Source organism: Scyliorhinus canicula, chromosome 17, assembly GCF_902713615.1.
Source record: "Scyliorhinus canicula chromosome 17, sScyCan1.1, whole genome shotgun sequence".
Lineage (NCBI taxonomy): Eukaryota > Metazoa > Chordata > Chondrichthyes > Carcharhiniformes > Scyliorhinidae > Scyliorhinus > Scyliorhinus canicula.
Genome location: NC_052162.1, coordinates 113,530,769 through 113,548,613, shown reverse-complemented (window position 1 = coordinate 113,548,613; position 17,845 = coordinate 113,530,769). Strand labels below are relative to the sequence as shown.

The following is a 17,845-nucleotide window of genomic DNA, read 5'->3' as shown; positions in this document are numbered from 1 at the left end:
CTGCTGCCTCATGGCGCTGTGGTTCCAGGTTTGATCCCAGCCCTGGGTCACTGTCTGTGTGGTGTATGCACATTCTCCCCGTGTTTGGGTGGGTTTCGCCCCCACAACCCAAAGATGTGCAGGCTAGGTGGACTGGCCATGATAAATTGCCCCTTAATTGGAAAAAATGAATTGGGTGTTCTAAAAATTAAAAAAATAAACACAGGAGAGCTCATGAGCAAGTAGTCCAGGACGAGTAGCACTTTCTGATGGGGACACCGGTCTGGAGAGGATGTGGTTGCAGTTCGAGCATGAGAGGGACTTAAAAACATGAAGATGTGGGAAAGGGAAGAAAAGATAGAGAGGGAGAGGAGAAGTGAGGGAGGGAGAAGAAAGAGAGAGAGAGAGAGAGAGAATTACGGTTGGAGTTAAGGCAGAAGTGAGGAAAGTTAAAAAGGAGGAGTAACCCTTCCCAGTCCAAATCCTAATGGGGATATTTTTAAATTTATACAGGCCCTACCAAAATTTGAGGGGAAAGATGTAGAAATATTCTTCATGGCATTTGAGAAAATAGCAACTCAAATAGAGTTGATGAAGGAAAAGAGAGCATTCCTCATGCAAAGTAAACTGATGGGGAAGTGCAGGAAGTTTATACTTCCCTGTCAGAGGGGTTGTCTCACGGTTACAACAAGGTAAAGACTATTCTGGGTGTATTTCAATTAGTTTTGGAGGCATTGAGGCAAAACTTTTGGAATTTAAGGAAACAACAAGGACAGACTGAAACTGAATTTGAAAAGGTTAAACAGGACAATTTTAATCAGTGGGTATGAGCATCGGGTGTTGAAACCAGCTATGGTGCTCTCAGTAAATCATTCTCCCAGAAGAATTTAAGAATTCAATAACTTCTGTGATAAGAATCCACACTGAAGACCAAAGGGGGATGACCGCTAGACAAGCAGCAATAATGCCTGACCATTATGAGCTGATCGATAAATCTAAATCTTTGTTCCGTCACCCCCATAATTTGGTTAAGGATAGGAAGTGGGAGAGTGAAAGGAAGAGAGGTAGCCAAGGTAAGGAATAGATAGCTGGGAATGCTTGGAGGTCGTCTCCTCAGACCAGGAAGGAAGGGGCTGAGCGTGTAGGTGAGACTCAAAGGTCTCAGTGTTACCGTTCCAATAAAGTGGGGAGCATTCGTACAGCCTGTTGGACGTTGTGAGGAAAGCCCATGGGACTTGTTGAGATTCATAAGGAGGATTTTGAAAAGGGATTAAAAGTGGAGGATAGCACAGAGCGGACAGTAGCTCTAAGTGGAATTAGGAGACCTGAGGTAAACTCTGCTGTGGAAGCAGGTGTGGTGAATGAGGTCGATGAGAGATATGCAGGGCTTTGATCTGAGAGGAAGATCACCCCATTTTCATCAAATGATGGAGCCAAACCCAAAATTCTTTCAAGGGTCACAGGTCCCACACAAACTCTCTCGCTGGAGAGGGATTTGTTTTTTCCTCTGGAGAGTTCAATGAAAGCTAAGGGACTGGAATCTCCGCTGTCAGGATTCTCCGTTTCACCGGCAGCCTGGGGAATTCCCGATGGCGTGGGGCTGCCCACAATGGGAAACCCCATTGGCCGGCTGGTGAGATAAAGAATCCCGGGGGCCCGCTGCAACAGATTTCCGGTATGGCGGGACGGAGAATCCTGCCCAAGGTATTGGTGAATGGGATAAGTGGAGATTATATCCCAGTTCCACTGTATAAAGTACAATTGGAGTGTGATTTATTGTCAGGTCCTCTGGTTGTTTGAGTGGTTAAGAAGTTGCCTGTAGACAGAGTAGACTTACTTTTGGGGAGTGATTTGGCAATTGTGAAGGTTGTAGCTTCACCCATGATTGCAGAGAGTCTGAGGGAAGAAAAGGAGTCAAAACAGTTCCAGGAACAGTTTCCAGATATTTTTCCGTCATGTGTGGTGACCAGGGCAATGGCTAAACAAAGTTCATCGCCAGAGATTAAAGTCACGCCACAATCAGATGGTAGAGCAGCCAAAACTATCCTTGAGAATTAGGATAATTGTGAGGAAGTATTTGCTAGGACTTCATTAACTGCGGCCCAAGACGCAGACCCAGAGTTATGTAGATTCGCACAGTTAGGTCTCATGGAAGTTGAGGCTGAATGGCTCCAAAGTGTTATTACATTGAGAACGGAGTTCTGAGGAGGAAGTGGAGACAGCCTCATATACCTGTGGTTGAGGAGTGGATGTTTGTTCATCAGATATCCCAAATATTGTGGGAAATACTGCGGGTAGCACGAGATACCAACGGCAGGATTTATGGAAATTCGGAAAATCCAGGCATCAGTCAACAGGTATTCTTCCTGGCCAGGACGGCAAAGACTGTAGTGCGATTCTCTCGAATTGGTCGTACCTGTCAGGTAATAGGTAAACCACAACACAGGATTAAACCCGTGCCTTTAATACCCAGACCAGTGTTTTAAGAACTGTTTATTCGGGTATTGGTGAGTTGCAGAGGATCGTTGTGTAAAATGAAGGCAGGGCTGAGCGGCCTCTCCCCTGTGTGAACTCGCTGATGTCTCTCCAGGTTGGATAATTGAGTGAATCCCTTCCCACACTGAGAGCAGGTGAACGGCCTCTCCCCTGTGTGAACCCGCTGGTGTGTCTGCAGGATGGATAATTGAGTGAATCCCTTCCCACATTGAGAGCAGGTGAATGGCCTCTCCCCAGAATGTACTCGCTGGTGTCTCTGCAGGGTGGATGTTTGAGTGAATCCCTTCCCACATTGGCAGCAGGTGAATGGCCTCTCCCCAGTGTGAACCCGCTGATGTTTCTGCAGAGTGGATGAATGACTGAAACCCTTCCCACACTGCGGGCAGGTGACTGGCCTCTCCCCAGTGTGAACCCGCTGGTGTCTCTGCAGGGTGGATGAATCACTGAATCTCTTCCCACACTGAGAGCAGGTAAATGGCCTCTCGCTGGTGTGAACCCGCTGGTGTGTCTGCAGGGTGGAGGAATCACTGAATCCCTTCCCACAATGAGGGCAGGTGAATGGCCTCTCCCCAGTGTGAACTCGTTGATGTCTCTGCAGATTAGACGACTGAGTAAATCGCTTCCCACACTGAGAGCAGGTGAACGGCCTCTCCCCAGTGTGAACTCGCTGATGTGTCTGCAGGGTGGATGAATCACTGAATCCCTTCCCACACTGAACACAGGTGAACGGTCTCTCCCCATTGTGAATTCGCTGGTGTGACTGCAGGCTGGATAACCGCGTGAATCTCTTCCAACACTGAGTGCAAGTGAACGGTCTCTCCCCAGTGTGAACCCGTTGGTGTATCTGTAGGTTGGATGACTGAATAAATCCCTTCCCACACTGAGGGCAGGTGAACGGCTTCACCCCAGTGTGAACTCGCTGATGTCTCTGGAGGTTGGATGAATCACTGAATCCTTTCCTACACTGAGAGCAGGTGAATAGTGTTTCCCCCGTGTGAACTCGCTGGTGTGACTGCAGACAGACTAAATGAGTGAATCCCTTCCCACACACAGAGCAGGTGAATGGCCTCTCCCCAGTGTGAATACGTCGATGAGTTTCCAGCGCAGATGGGACTCTGTATCCCTTCCCACAGTCCTCACATTTCCAAGGTTTCTCCATGTTTTGTTACTCCTTGTGTCTCTCCAGGTTTCCTGGTCAGTTGAAGCCTCGTCCATACACAGAACACGTGTACAATCTCTCCCCGCTGTGAATGGTGTGATGTTTATTCAAGCTGTGTAACTGGTTTAAAGCTCTTTCCACAGTCAGTGCTCTGGAACACTCTCATTCGGGTGTGTGTGTCTCGGTGCTTTTCCAGTCACACTGATGTTTAAAATCTTTTGAAGTCAACAAATCGGTAAACCATTCTCCCTCTGGATTCAAAGACCATGACATTTAGGCCCCGATAAATTGAGTGAGTCTTGGAGAACCGAGACATGATGTTTGAGATTTCTGTGTGTAATTCCTCCTCTTCTAATATCCTGTAAAACAGTTTGGAAAAGACATTGCAGTCAGCATAAGATTGAAATTCAGAACAGACAATTCTACTTACAATGGAACATTCTTTCCTCGCCCATTCCCCCAAAGCTGTAAATCTCCATCCCACACACTCTCCCTCCATTCTTACTCTGCTGTATCTGATATTCACACTCCCAATTCTCCTGAAGGTGCTGATTCAGGCTGATTAACAGATCCATGCTCACTGCTGCCTGTCCTGGACACGGAAACCATAACAAATCGGAGTTGCAGTTGGCCATTCGGCCCATCGAGCCTGCTAACCATTCAATGAGATCATTGGCCGATCTACCTCAGCACCATTTTCTCACACTATCCCCCATATCCTTTGATATCTTCAATATCTAGAAACCTATCAATCTTTGTCTTGGAAAAACTTGATGACTGAGGCTCCACAGTGCTCTGGGGTACAGAATTCCAAAGCTTCACAACATCCTCGAGTGAAGAAATCCCTCCTCATCTCAGCTTTCTTTCCATTTTCCCACCTGTTCCCCATAACCTTCTTCAATCAGAAATCTATCCAACTAATCCGTAAAAATATTCAATGACCCTCGCCCTCCCTGTGGAAGAGAAATCCAGAGACTAACAACCATCTGATGGAAGAACATAGAACATAGAACAGTACAGCACAGAACAGGCCCTTCGGCCCTCGATGTTGTGCCGAGCAATGATCACCCTACTTAAACCCACGTAACCCGTATACCCGTAACCCAACAATCCCCCCATTAACCTTACACTACGGGCAATTTAGCATGGCCAATCCACCTAACCCGCACATCTTTGGACTGTGGGAGGAAACCGGAGCACCCGGAGGAAACCCACGCATACACGGGGAGGACGTGCAGACTCCACACAGACAGTGTCCCAGCCGGGAATCGAACCTGGGACCCTGGAGCTGTGAAGCATTGATGCTAACCACCATGCTACCGTGAGGCCCCAAAAAAATCATTGGAAATATATAACAGAGTTATTATACTATATTAAACAGGTAGAAATAATAATAAATGTGCTTTATTACAGAACTCTGAATAATATATCGAATGTATACCATATAACAACACTAGACATATCATACGGGGTGGCACATTAGCACAGTGTTTGGCACTGTTACTTCACAGCGCCAGGGTCCCAGGTTCGATTCCCAGCTTGGGTCACTGTCTGTGTGGAGTCTGCACGTTCTCGCCATGTCTGTGTGGGTTTCCTCCGGGTGCTCCGGTTTCCTCTCACCAGTCCTGAAAGACGTGCTCCTTAGGTAAATTGAACATTCTGAATTCTCCCTCCGTGAACCCGAACAGGCACCGGACTGTGGCGACTAGGGGCTTTTCACAGTAACTTCATTGCAGTGCTAATGTAAGCCTACTTGTGACAATAATAAAGATTATTATTATGATTATCTCTGTTCGATATTAATTTACTGTCACCTTAAATGTCAGCCATCTCCTGGGGAAACCAGCCCTTTAATTGTGAACATGAGGAAAGAGTCCATCCTTTTGGACAGACAAATAAATGTGTCAAGCTGAGGGAGCAAAGGATGAGAGAGAGAGACCTGGGCCAAGCTTTCCCGAGTCTGAACCCTCCCTGGATTCACTTCCTTTCCCTTCAGTTGCTGCAAGTGACCAATTGAAGGTGAGAATGAGAAAAGAAATGGAAAGGGGGAGAAAAGAAAGTGTTTTACTCACAGATGTTGGATACAGGAGGAGGTTTCAGTTTACGTCAAGCTCAATCTTCAATCACTCTCATTGGCTGCAGGACCAGAGTCCTTCCGGTCGTCCAACTCTTCCCATTGGTCAACACCAATACTGGACGGTCAGGAGGTGGGCTCTCCCTCGCACATGCTCAGTTCACCTTCTCCCTTGGACATGCGCAGTCACTGGCCGGGGGGGAATGAGGTGAGCGGCTTCTCGCTCTCGGCGGAGACGTCAGCCGGTTGCCTGGAAACGTTGTCACGAGGAGGGAGAACAATGAGTGGGGACCCAGCTGGGAGCCTGCGCCGAGAATGATTCCTATTGGCTGATTCAGGCTCTCACACAATTAAAGGTTCTGGTTTCCCCAGCAGGTGGCTGACTTTTCAGGAGACAGTAAATTAATATCGGCCAGGAAGCAGTGAGCAGGGATCTGTCAATCAGCCTGAATCAGCACCTTCAGGAGAATTGGGAGGGTGAATATTAGATACAGCAGAGTGAGAATGGAGGGAGAGTGTGTGGGATGGAAATTTACACCTTTTGGGGAATGAGAGAGGAAAGAATGTTCCAGAGAAACTGCAATTGTTCTGAATTTCTACCCTGTACTGACAGTGATACATTTTTAAAACTCCTTTTACAGGATATCAGAAGGAGAGGATTTGCAGACAGAAACCTCACACCAAACATCAGCTGCAGATCTGCTCTATTCATTAGCCTTTCATTGTTGGATAACCATTTGTCTATTCTGTCTGCTGCAGAAAATTTTATGAATCAACATGACTGGAAAAGCACCGAGATACACATACAGCCGAGTGATAGTGTTCCAGAGCACAGAATGGGAAAGAGCTTGAATCAGTTATATAGCTTGAAGAAAACATAAAGAATTGGTGCAGGGAAAGACCCAACACGAGTTGTATGTGGACAAGGCTTCAATAAATGAATTGAATGTTGAGAGGCAGAAAGACACCTGCAAGGAGAAACAATGGAAATATAGGGAATGTGGGAAAGGATTCATATCCCCCACTGAAGCTGGAAATTCACCATTCCTGGTGGGTATTTTTCATCCTATATTAAATTATAAGTTATTGTTTTATTTGTTCATGGATGTGGGCATCGCTGGCTAGGCCAGCATTTATTGCCCATCTCTGAGGACATGTAAAAGTCAACCACATTACTGTGGGGCTGGAATCACATGTAGACCAGAGCAGGTAAGAATGACAGATTTCCTTCCCTAAAGGACACTAGTGAACCAGATGAGGTTTTACAACAATTGACAATTGCTTCATGGTCATCATTGGACTTTTTTTTTTTTAATTTAGATTAGTCAATTATTTTTTCCAATTAAGGGGTAATTTAGCGTGGCCAATCCACCTACTCGGCACATTTTTGGGTTGTGGGGGTGAAACCCACGCAGACACGGGGAGAACGTGCAAACTCCACACGGACAGTGACCCAGAGCCGGGATCGAACCTGGGACCTCAGCGCCGTGAGGCGGTTGTGCTAACCATCATTGGACTTTTAACTCCAGATTTTTATTTAATTCAAATTCCACCATCTGCCCTGGTGGGATTTGAACCCAGGTCCCCAGAGCATCACCCTGGGTCTCTGGATTACTAATACAGCGACAATACCACTACGCCACTGTCTCCACATAATTAGGGGAGGGACTTTGTTGATTTATTGTTTAAATATATAGTATTCTTTTCAAATTAAAAGGGTTTACTCATGGCAGGAGAGCTCAAAGCCATGGTTTGGTCCCCTTGCTCCATGTGGGAATCCAGGTGCATTTCCAGTTCCCGGGACCAGCATTGTGTGCAGGAAGTGTGTCCAGCTGCAGCTCCTGAAAGCTCGGGTTTCAGAGCTGGAACGGCGGCTGTGGAGCATCCACGAGTCTGAGAGCATCGTGAGGCATGTTCAGAGAGGTGGTCACACCGCAGCTGAAGGAACTTGAGGAAGGAAGGGAATGGGTGACCGCCAGGCAGTCCAAGAGAAAGAGACAGGTAGTTCAGGAGTCTCCTGGGGTCCCCCTCGCTAATCGGTATTCCATTTTGGAGGCTGATAAGGCTGGTTCCTCCAGGGAGTATGAACAGAGGCAAGTTTCTGGCACCACAAGCAGCCTGTCTGTACAGGAGAGGGGAAAGAGAGGAAGAGCAATAACAATAGGGCATCCTTTTGTATCTGAAAACCTCAGATATGTCAACCAGTATTTTAATCAAAGTTCTACCCAGGTGTCTTTTAATAGTGAGGAGAACAAAGGGCAAAATACAATCTTTATTGAACAAAGTTAATCCGTAAAGTAACCCAAGTTTGTATACAAGAAATATCCAGGATTCAGCTCTACTACCCACAAAGGTGGCTGGATTGATCTGTAGATCCAATCCTCAAGCCTCTCTGGTCCATCATCACTAAGTTAGTCTCGCTGGCAGCTTCCTCCCTCCTTCCTTCTCTGGTCAGTCTGGGGTTGGTCAGGGTCATCTCCAACATCAGGTTTTCACTGCTGGTGTGCTTTGGACATCTATTTTTATCCTCCTTCCTCCCCGCCTTTTCCAGAAACTACTCTGGCTTCTGGCCAATGAGATCTCGGGAGAGGGTCCCAACAGCCAATGGGTTTCTTGATGTCTGCTTGACAGGAGACTGAGCCCCGCCCCCAGGTGTCCACCTCTGTGGTGTTTGCTGGCACATAACCTGTTGTTCTGGGTGCACAAGAGTCTGGCTCGATCTGGGACACTGACAATGGGCTTGTGCAATGAATAGAGTGCAATGATCTGTTGATGTCGAGTTGGTAGGGCAGTTCCAGACATGTCGGAGTCTGTATATTCGAACTTGACCAAGTTCGAATTCCCAGCAGGCCATTTGCTGGTGCTGACTCGTTTAACTTAAAATGTCCAATTCTTTCATTTCGGATTTCCAATTTTAATGGAGCTTAAAACTAGGCCGGCTAGGTCACCACAGTCCCTCCTTTTGATTCAGTGAGCATCAGTGAACATTTAAGGGTCAATAAATTAATATCGGCCAGAGATATGTCGAGTGTTGTTATATGGTACAGATTAGATATATTATTTATGGTTCAGTACAGTCAAGAGATAGGGATGAAAGGGCGGCTAGGCAGCAGCTGGTCAACTCCATACTGGAGGTAGATCGCAAATACTCCGAGGCCCCGACCGTAGAGCTCCTGGCGGAGAGGAAAGAGTTACAAAGGAACTTCGATCTGCTCTCCACCAGGAAAGCAGTGCATCAACTCCGCCAGGCATGTGGGTCCCTATACGAACACGGAGACAAAGCCGGCCGCGTGCTGGCACACCAGCTGAGAAAGCAGGCGGCCACCAGAGAAATTGTGCAAAGCAGGGACATTCGGGGCACATTAGAAACGGAACCAGAAAAGATCAACAAAGCATTCAGGGCCTTTTACCAAGGGCTGTACACCTCAGAGCCCCCAAGTGGGGAGTTCGGGATGAAACGGTTCCTTGATGGACTGGACATTCCAGTCGTGGGGGAGGGCAGAAAACGGGAACTGGAAGCACCACTAGCACTGGGAGAAATCATGGACAGCATTAGCTCCATGCAGGCAGGGAAGGCGCCGGGACCAGATGGGTTCCCGGCGGACTTCTACAAAAAATTGCGACAGCACTAGCCCCGCATCTTTGGGAGATGTTCACAGACTCTCTAGCCAGGGGCACACTGCCACCCACGTTAGCACAGGCCTCAATCTCGCTGATACCTAAGAAGGACAAAGACCCAACGGAATGTGGGTCATACCGACCAATCTCACTTCTGAACCCGGGTGCCAAAATACTGGCCAAGATCTTAGCCAAAAGGCTGGAAGACTGCGTGCCAGAGATGGTAGCAGAAGACCAGACAGGCTTCGTCAAAGGTAGACAGCTTACTTCGAACATTAGGCGCCTGCTGAAAGTGATAATGACCCCACCCGGGGAGAGAACACAAGAGGTGATCGTCTCCCTAGATGCAGAAAAGGCCTTCGACAGGGTCGAATGGAAATACCTCATAGAGGTACTGGAGCGGTTCGGGCTTGGAACAGGATTCACCTCCTTGGCGAGCGTACGGACAAACAACACCAACTCCCGATACTTCCAGCTGCACAGGGGCACCAGACAAGGATGCTCACTGTCCCCGCTGCTGTTCGCTCGAGCGATCAAACCACTAGCAATTGCGCTCAGAGCGGCAAAAAGCTGGAGGGGGACCCGAAGGGGCGGCAGAGAGCAGAGAGTCTCACTCTATGCAGATGATCTGCTCCTCTACATTTCGGACCCACAAAGCAGCATGGACGGAATCATTGCGCTCCTGAAAGAGTTTGGTGCCTTCTCGGGCTACAAACTCAATATGAGCAAAAGCGAGATCTTCCCGGTACACCCACAAGTAGGGGGGGCAGCACTAACGGGACTGCCGTTTAAACAAGCCCGACACAAATTCCGCTACTTGGGGATCCAAATAGCCCATGACTGGAAAGGGATCCACAAATGGAACCTCACCAGTCTGACAGAGGAAGTAAAAAAGGACCTGCAAAGCTGGAACACACTCCCGCTCTCCCTCGCGGGGAGAGTCCAGACGATCAAAATGAACGTCCTGCCCAGGTACCTCTTCCTATTCAGATCCATCCCGATCTACATCCCCATGGCCTTTTTCAAAGAACTAGACAAACTAATCATGGCGTTTGTATTGGAGGGGGGGAGAAGAATGCTCGGATCCCAAAGAAGGTCTTGCAAAAAACAAAATCCACGATGGGGGCTTGCCCTCCCAAACCTACAACTCTACCACTGGATGGCGACGGCCAAGCGAATAAGGGGATGGATCAAAGAGCCAGAAGCCGAGTGGGTGCGCGCGGAGGAGACCTCCTGCGTGGGGACCTCCCTCCGGGCCCTCGTCATGGTGGCACTCCCATCCCCACCCAAACAACATTCCAGCAGCCCGGTGGTAACAGCCACCCTCCAATCCTGGAACCAACTACGGCAACAATTTGGCCTGACCAAAATGTCAGGTAAAGCTCCCACCTGCAACAACCATAGGTTCACGCCAGCGCTGACTGACGCCAACTTCAAAAGGTGGGGACAGGACAGAGGGACACTGACAGTCAGGGACCTATACACAGACGGCAGGATCGCAACACTGGGCGAACTGACAGAGAAATTCCAGCTAGCTAGGGGGAACGAGCTAAGGTACCTGCAATTAAAAAACTTCCTACAAAAGGAGACAAGGACATACCCACAACCACCACGACAGACACTACTGGAAGAGTTACTAGACACAAGCATACTAGACAAAGGAAACTGTAGTGACATGTATGACCGACTGATAGAAGGAGCCGACACCGTACTGGATGCAACAAGAAGGAAGTGGGAGGAGGACCTGGGGATCGAAATAGGGTGGGGACTCTGGAGCGAAACACTGCACAGGGTCACCTCCACCTCCACGTGCGCAAGGCTCAGCCTGACGCAACTAAAAGTGGTACATAGAGCCCACTTAACAAGAACCCGTATGAGGAGGTTCTTCCCAGAGGTGGAGACTTGTGTGAACGGTGCCAAAGAGGCCCGGCCAACCACACCCACATGTTCTGGTCTTGCCCCAGACTTGTGGAGTCCTGGACAGCCTTCTTCGAGGCTATGTCCAAAATGGTGGGGGTGAGGGTGGAGCCATGCCCGATTGTGGCGGTCTTCGGGGTTTCAGACCAGCTTGATCTATTCCTGGGGAGGAGGGCGGACGTCTTGCCTTTGCCTCCCTGATCGCCCGCCGTAGAATCCTGTTTGGCTGGCGGTCAGCAGCACCGCCCAGAGCTGCAGACTGGCTGTCCGACCTCTCGGAATCTCTCCAAATGGAGAAAATCAAATTCGCATCCGAGGGTCAGACGATGGCTTCCACAGAACGTGGGAGCCGTTCACCCAATTGTTCCGGGACCTGTTTGTGGCCACAAACAAGCAGAAGAGCAGCCAAGTAGCCAAGAAACGGGAAAGTAGCCAAAGCATGAGAGGGAGAGATGGACCGGGAGAGGGACAGCTAAATCTAAGAGGAAGGAAAGGCGAACCACAGGGCTGGGAGGGGTGGGGGGGGGGGGGCAGAAGCGGGGAGAGGGGTGGGGCAGAGGAGAAAGACAGGGAACAATAGAGGAGAGCCAGGGAAGGGCAGGGGGGAGGCAGGGAAACGCTAGCATCCACAGAAATAGAGAAAATGGGGAAAACGGGAGGGCCGCAGAAGCGGAAGTGCACGCGAGACGACAACGTCAGCGAAATTCGTCCGGAAGAAGCAAGGGACAACCACGAACGGATGCCAACATATGTGTGTAAATAACTTTGCCAAGGGTACAGAGCTGCCGCTGTTGAGTGGGAGCACAATACCGTCCGCTGACTTTGCGGGGAAAATGAACACTTCAGCAGCAGCGAACAATGGGAGGGGTGAGTGCCCCAATGGGAGGGGGTGGGAGGATTGAGGCTCGTGTGGTAACGTCTAGTGGATTGCTGATGTGTATTCTCTTTATGCACTAGATTAATGTTCACTAAGTTGCTGGTTTAAGATTATTACTATTTAATATAGAAAATTTTGCAAAACCTTAATTAAAAAAAAAAACAGCAACGCGGGGGGGGGGGGGTGGCAATTTCTTTTCCCTTTTTGTAAGGGGAGCATGCTCTATCCTGTTTTAAATTTAGTGTTAATTTGCTAAACTGTATCGTTTAGAGGGTTAAGTTGTTCTGTTCTGTTGGCATGTTGCCCTTCTTTCTTTGTATTATTTTCCTTTTTGGAGGGTTTTGTAAACTTATTGAAAACTTTGAAAAAATACATTTAAAAAAAAAGGAGTGAATTCTTCATTCGAGGATGTGGTGAAGCTTTGGAATTCTCTGCTCCAGACGTCTGTCAGCAAGTATTTTCCATTTCGCGATTGATAGGTTTCGAGATAGTGAAGATATCGAGGGATATGGGAGATAGTGTGGGAAAATGGCATTGAGGAGATCAGCGATTGAGCTCAATAAAGGGTTCAGCAAGTTTAATGGGCCGAATGGCCAACTGCAGCTCCTATTTGTTATGGTCTCTGTGTCCAGGACAGGAAGCAGTGAGCAGGGATCTGTCAATCAGCCTGAATCAGCACCTTCAGGAGAATTGGGAGGGTGAATATTAGATACAGCAGAGTGAGAATGGAGGGAGAGTGTGAGGGATGGAGGTTTACATCGTTTGGGAAGAGAGAGGGAAGAATGTTCCATCGGAAGCAGAATTGTTTGTTTTGAATTCCTGTCCTGTACTGACAGTGATGACTTTTGTCAATTGTTTTTCCAGGATATTAGAAGAGGATGAATTACAGACAGAAATCTCAAATGTCACGTCTTGATCTGACAGAATCACTTGATTCCTTGGGACACACAAGCAGGTGAGAGTGTTCCAGAGCACTGACTGTGGAAAGAGCTTCAACCAGTTACACAGCCTGGAATAAACATTGCACCATTCACAGCGGGGAGGGACTGTACACGTGTTCTGTGTGTCGGTAAGGTTTCGATTGTCCAACCTGGAGAGACACAAGGAGAACCAAAACATGGAGAAACCGTGGAAATGTGGGGATTGTGGGAAGGGATTCGTTCAGTTATCCGGCCTGAAGACACACCAGCGAGTTCACACTGGGGAGAAACCGTTCACCTGCTCTCAGTGTGGGAAGGGATTCAGTGATTCCTCCAACCTGCGGAGACACCAGCGAGTTCACACTGGGGAGAAGCCGTTCACCTGCTCTCGGTGTGAAAAGAGATTCGCTCAGTTAGCCCACCTGCAGACACACCAGCAAGTTCATACTGGGGAAAGGCCGTTCACCTGCTCTCAGTGTGGGATGGGATTCTCTCATTTATCCAGCGTGCGGAGACACCAACGAGTTCACACTGGGAAACCGCGTCCGTTCAGCTGCTCTCAGTGTGGGAAGGGATTTATTCAATTATCCGGCCTGCAGACACACCAGCGAGCTCACACTGGGGAGAAGCCGTTCACCTGCTCCCAGTGTGGGAAAGGATTCATTTACTCAGCCAGCCTGCAGACACATCAGCGAGTTCACTCTTGGAAAAGGCTGTTCACCTGCTCTCAGTGTGGGAAGGGATTCAGTAAATCAGTCACACTACGGAGACACCAGCGAGTTCACACTGGGGAGATGCCGTTCACCTGCTCCCAGTGTGGGAAAGGATTCAGTTACTCATCCAACCTGCAGAGACACCAACGAGTTCACTCTTGGAAGAGGCCGTTCACCTGCTCTGTGTGTGGGAAGGAATTCTCTGTTTCCTGGCGTTTACTCAGACACGAACAACTTCACAAGTGATAACGGGTTGGATTCTGCTGTTACTGTTTCTGCTTCAGTTACATCCAGGACGGCATTTTGTTCATTCTGACAGTTGGTGTTGGAGGGAATTAAAGTTGAGTCCTGGAGATTGTGGTGAACTTTAAGGAAAAGTCTTTGTTTCACATGTATGTGGACATACAGAGGCTCGGGCCTGAATGATCCAGGTCCCAACGAGTCTCTGTCTCTCCCCCATTGTACATTGCAATGACCAGTTGTACTGTCCGATGTCATATTGATATGTTAATTGTTTTTACAGAGTACAGATAGTTGGATAAATGTAAAACTTAATCTTAACATTGATTTGTTTTGGCAGCACGGTGGCGCAGTGGGTTAGCCCGGTTGCCTCACAGCGCCGAGGTCCCAGGTTCGATCCCGGCTCTGGTCACTGTCCGTGTGGAGTTTGCACATTCTCTCCGTGTCTGCGTGTGTTTCGCCCCCACAACCCAAAGATGTGCAGGCTAGGTGGATTGGCCACGCTAAATTGTCCCTTAATTGGAAAATTTAAATTGGGTGCACTAAATTTATTTTTAAAAAAACATTGATTTGTTTTATTGAATACTGGATGGTCCGTATAATCACATTAAGTACAGAAATTGTTTGAAACAAACCTGATAATTGCATCTCCGGCTGATTCCTGGCCCCCATTTAGCATTTCAAAGGGTTGTTCTAAATGTGATGTGGTGTTAACGGCCTCCCCTCCGTGTTCATCCGGAGATAACCATCTTTCTGGATTTCTGAGCAGTCTGTCTGTCTCAGTGCAGTTTCCCTGATTGCTTTTCTAATTCAAATGGGTTTTTCAGACTTTTGCCATTGTGGGTGTAGATGGCCTGTGTTGATTACTGCCTGCCTGGATGTCTGAATTAACCCGTCCCTATTTTCTAGTGAGGTATGACTTGCCTTTGTGCGTTTGTACATTTATCCCGTCATTAAATGGACATGTGAATAAATATATATATAGAAAAACATGGGCCCCGATATTTTCCCACAAGCCCCCCGGATGAAAAATAGACCCAAGATTGCCATGAACCGATATCTGTTGTGGTGCACCCCGCTTGTGTAATAAACTATACCTTGTGGATATCGTTGCCTATCCTCATGGAAGCTCTCCTTCCTCGATCATAATTGAGGACACGGTGCTGGACCCTTCGGGTGGCCTGGCCTCCAGATCACGGAAAGTGTCCTCAACCACCCGCTCGGAGTAACAGCCATTGACCTTTTCCCTTCCCGCTGTCATATGCGAACACCTTTAAGAAATAGGTGTTTATTGAATAGCTGTAGTAGGTGTACCTTTATGAAATGGGTGTTTGTCAGATAGCTGCAGTGATGTCAGAGTGTGGGTGGAGCTGGGCTGTCTGTCTTACATTTCGTTTTTGAGCAGGCAGCTACAGTATATTTTAGTTTCGTTTTGAGAGCCGGATAGCCGCAGGAAAAGCAAGCATCTGTATAAGGCTCTATCTCTGCAATCTAAAGACTGTCTCCAGATCATTTGAGGATTTCAAAGTGAATACTGCTCTCAGTAGTGAATTTAAATCTGATCTCTGTGTTAAAAAGGGTCTTTTGTCTTATCGATGTTGTAAGGAAAGAATAAGGGTTACTTATAGAGTACTGTATTCTTTGGGGGGAGTATTTTAGTTGATGGTTGCTAAGATGTTTATTGTGTGTGTTTAAAATGTTAATTGATTCATAGAATAAGCATTGTTTTTGTTTTAAAATACTCTTAGTTCTCTGTAGCACCACACCTGTAAAGTGGGCCCTTGTGCTCCCCAGAACCACACTCTATTAAAAGTTGTGGGTCAGGTGAACTCCATGATACACTTTGGGGTTCTCTAAACCCTGGCCCATAACAAATTGGGAGCTCGAGGGGGATAAAAGTCTATCTATTGGGTTGGCTTTGTGAACTTAAAGACAGTGAGGGGTGAGTATACTGTGGTTGCTTTTCAGGTGTGGTATACCAGTTTCAGTAGGAGTGTGTTGTGCACAATGGCTCTTTCAGAGGCTCTGAAGTTTTTGGAGGTGGAGAAGGTCACACGCAGTATCTTATGAACAGAGATTAAAAACAGGCTTTTAGATTTGCCAAAAACATTGCAGTTAACATTACCTGACAGAATACAGAAAGAAAAGGTACTTACGGTACTAGCTGAGCATTTAAAATTGCCTGAGAGACAGTCTGACTCATTAAAAATGGCAACAATTCGGTTGCAAATCAAGCAACTTGAACATGAAAAAGAATTAAAGCAGCTTGAATATGCAATGAGAGAAAAAGAAAGGGAAAGGGAGATACAGATCATGGAAAAACAAAGAGAGAGAGAGGAAAGGGAAAAAGAGAGAGAGTCTGAACTTAGAAAAAGGCCATGAAACATGACAGTCAGTTAAAATTGGCGTATGTAAAGGGAAACGTACAGTTGGAGGATAGTGATGAGGATAAAGAGAAAGAGCGTCATAGTCGAAGGCTTGGTGGGAATCTATTTAAATACGTCCAAGCATTGCCACGGTTTGATGAGAAGGAGGTAGAAACCGTTTTCATTTCATGTGAGAAGGTGGCTGTACAAATTCAATGGCTACCGATCATGTGGGCATTACTGATTCGAACAAAGCTGGTAGGTAGGGCCAGTGAAGTGTTTGCATCACTACAGGAGGCGGTATCTGGGAGGTATGAGGAGGTTTAAAAAATCCATCTTAGGTGCGTATGAACTAGTGCCTGAAGCCGACAAAGGTTTAGAAATTTAAGGAAAGAACTTGGTCAAACACACATGGAGTTTGAAAGGATCAAACAGAGTAACTTTGATAGGTGGCTGAGGGCTTTGAAAATAGACCAAACGTATGAAGCTCAGAGAAATTAGACTTTTGGAGAAGTTTAAAAATTCAATTCCTGATGTAGTGAGAACTCATGTGGAAGAGCAGAGGGTTAAAACTGCGAGGTTAGCAGCAGAAATGGCAGATGATTATGGATCAGTTCATAAATCAAAGCTTGGTTTCTGACATCAGTTTCAGCTGGTGAGGGATAGAAACTGGGGAAAAGAGAAATACTCAAGTGGTAGAGGTAAAGGAGATCTGATAGGAGATAATAAGGAGAGTGCACCTCAGATTAAAAAAGAAATCCAGGAGTGTGGAAGAGAAATGAAAAGTTTCAAATGTTTTCACTGTAATAAACTAGGCCATGTAAAGTCACAGTGCTGGTGGTTGAAGAAAAGCACTGGGAAGGCTGATGTGGTAAAACAGGAGAGACAGTGGGGTTTGTTAAAATTGTGAAAGAAAGCCCAAGTGAAGTGAAGGAGGTACAAAAGATTGTACAGCCTGATCAAGAGGTGATTGATTGCCAGATCTCTTTAAAGAATTTACTTGTGTGGGTGAAGTTAACTCATATGTATCAGAAGGAACAGATAAAGAAGTCACAATTTTAAGAGTTACGGGGGCTAGTCAATCTCTAATGGTAAGGGATGAGGAGTTATGTAGTTTAGGAAAAATATTGCCAGTAAAGATGGTAATATGTGGAATTCAGGATGTAGTGTTCCATTATATAAGGTAAGGTTGGAAAGTCCAGTGAAGAGTGGTGAAGTGGTAGTAGGAGTAATAGAGAAACTATTTTGTCCAGGAATACAGTTTATCTTGGTTAGTGATATAGCTGGATCGCATGTGGGAGTGATGTCTACTGTGGTTGATAAGCCAGTGGAAAATCAGACAACTGAAGTGTTGAAGGACGAATATCCTTGGATTTTTCCAGATTGTGTGGTAACAAGGTCATAAAGTCATAGGTTAAGACAAGAGAGAAATCAAAAAGTGACGAACCAAATCCAGATGACTGTGAATTTGACATACCTCAAATTA

General features: G+C 47.0%; 1 protein-coding gene and 1 long non-coding RNA gene across 2 annotated transcripts in view; one reads left to right on the top strand and one right to left on the bottom strand.

Moving 5' to 3' along the window:
- Positions 1-2,165: 2,165 nt before the first annotated feature.
- LOC119952149 (oocyte zinc finger protein XlCOF6-like) overlaps positions 2,166-17,845 on the bottom strand; it is a 67,987-nt gene continuing 52,307 nt past the window's right edge. Inside the window, exon 6 of the mRNA XM_038775739.1 lies at positions 2,166-3,434. Coding sequence (XP_038631667.1) covers positions 2,462-3,434 — 973 coding nt within the window. The 3' untranslated portion in view covers positions 2,166-2,461. The remainder of the gene's footprint in view (positions 3,435-17,845) is intronic.
- LOC119952253 lies at positions 6,096-13,192 on the top strand. The gene is made up of 3 exons (XR_005457792.1): positions 6,096-6,185; positions 6,350-6,758; positions 12,985-13,192. It is a non-coding gene; the product is annotated as an uncharacterized LOC119952253 (long non-coding RNA).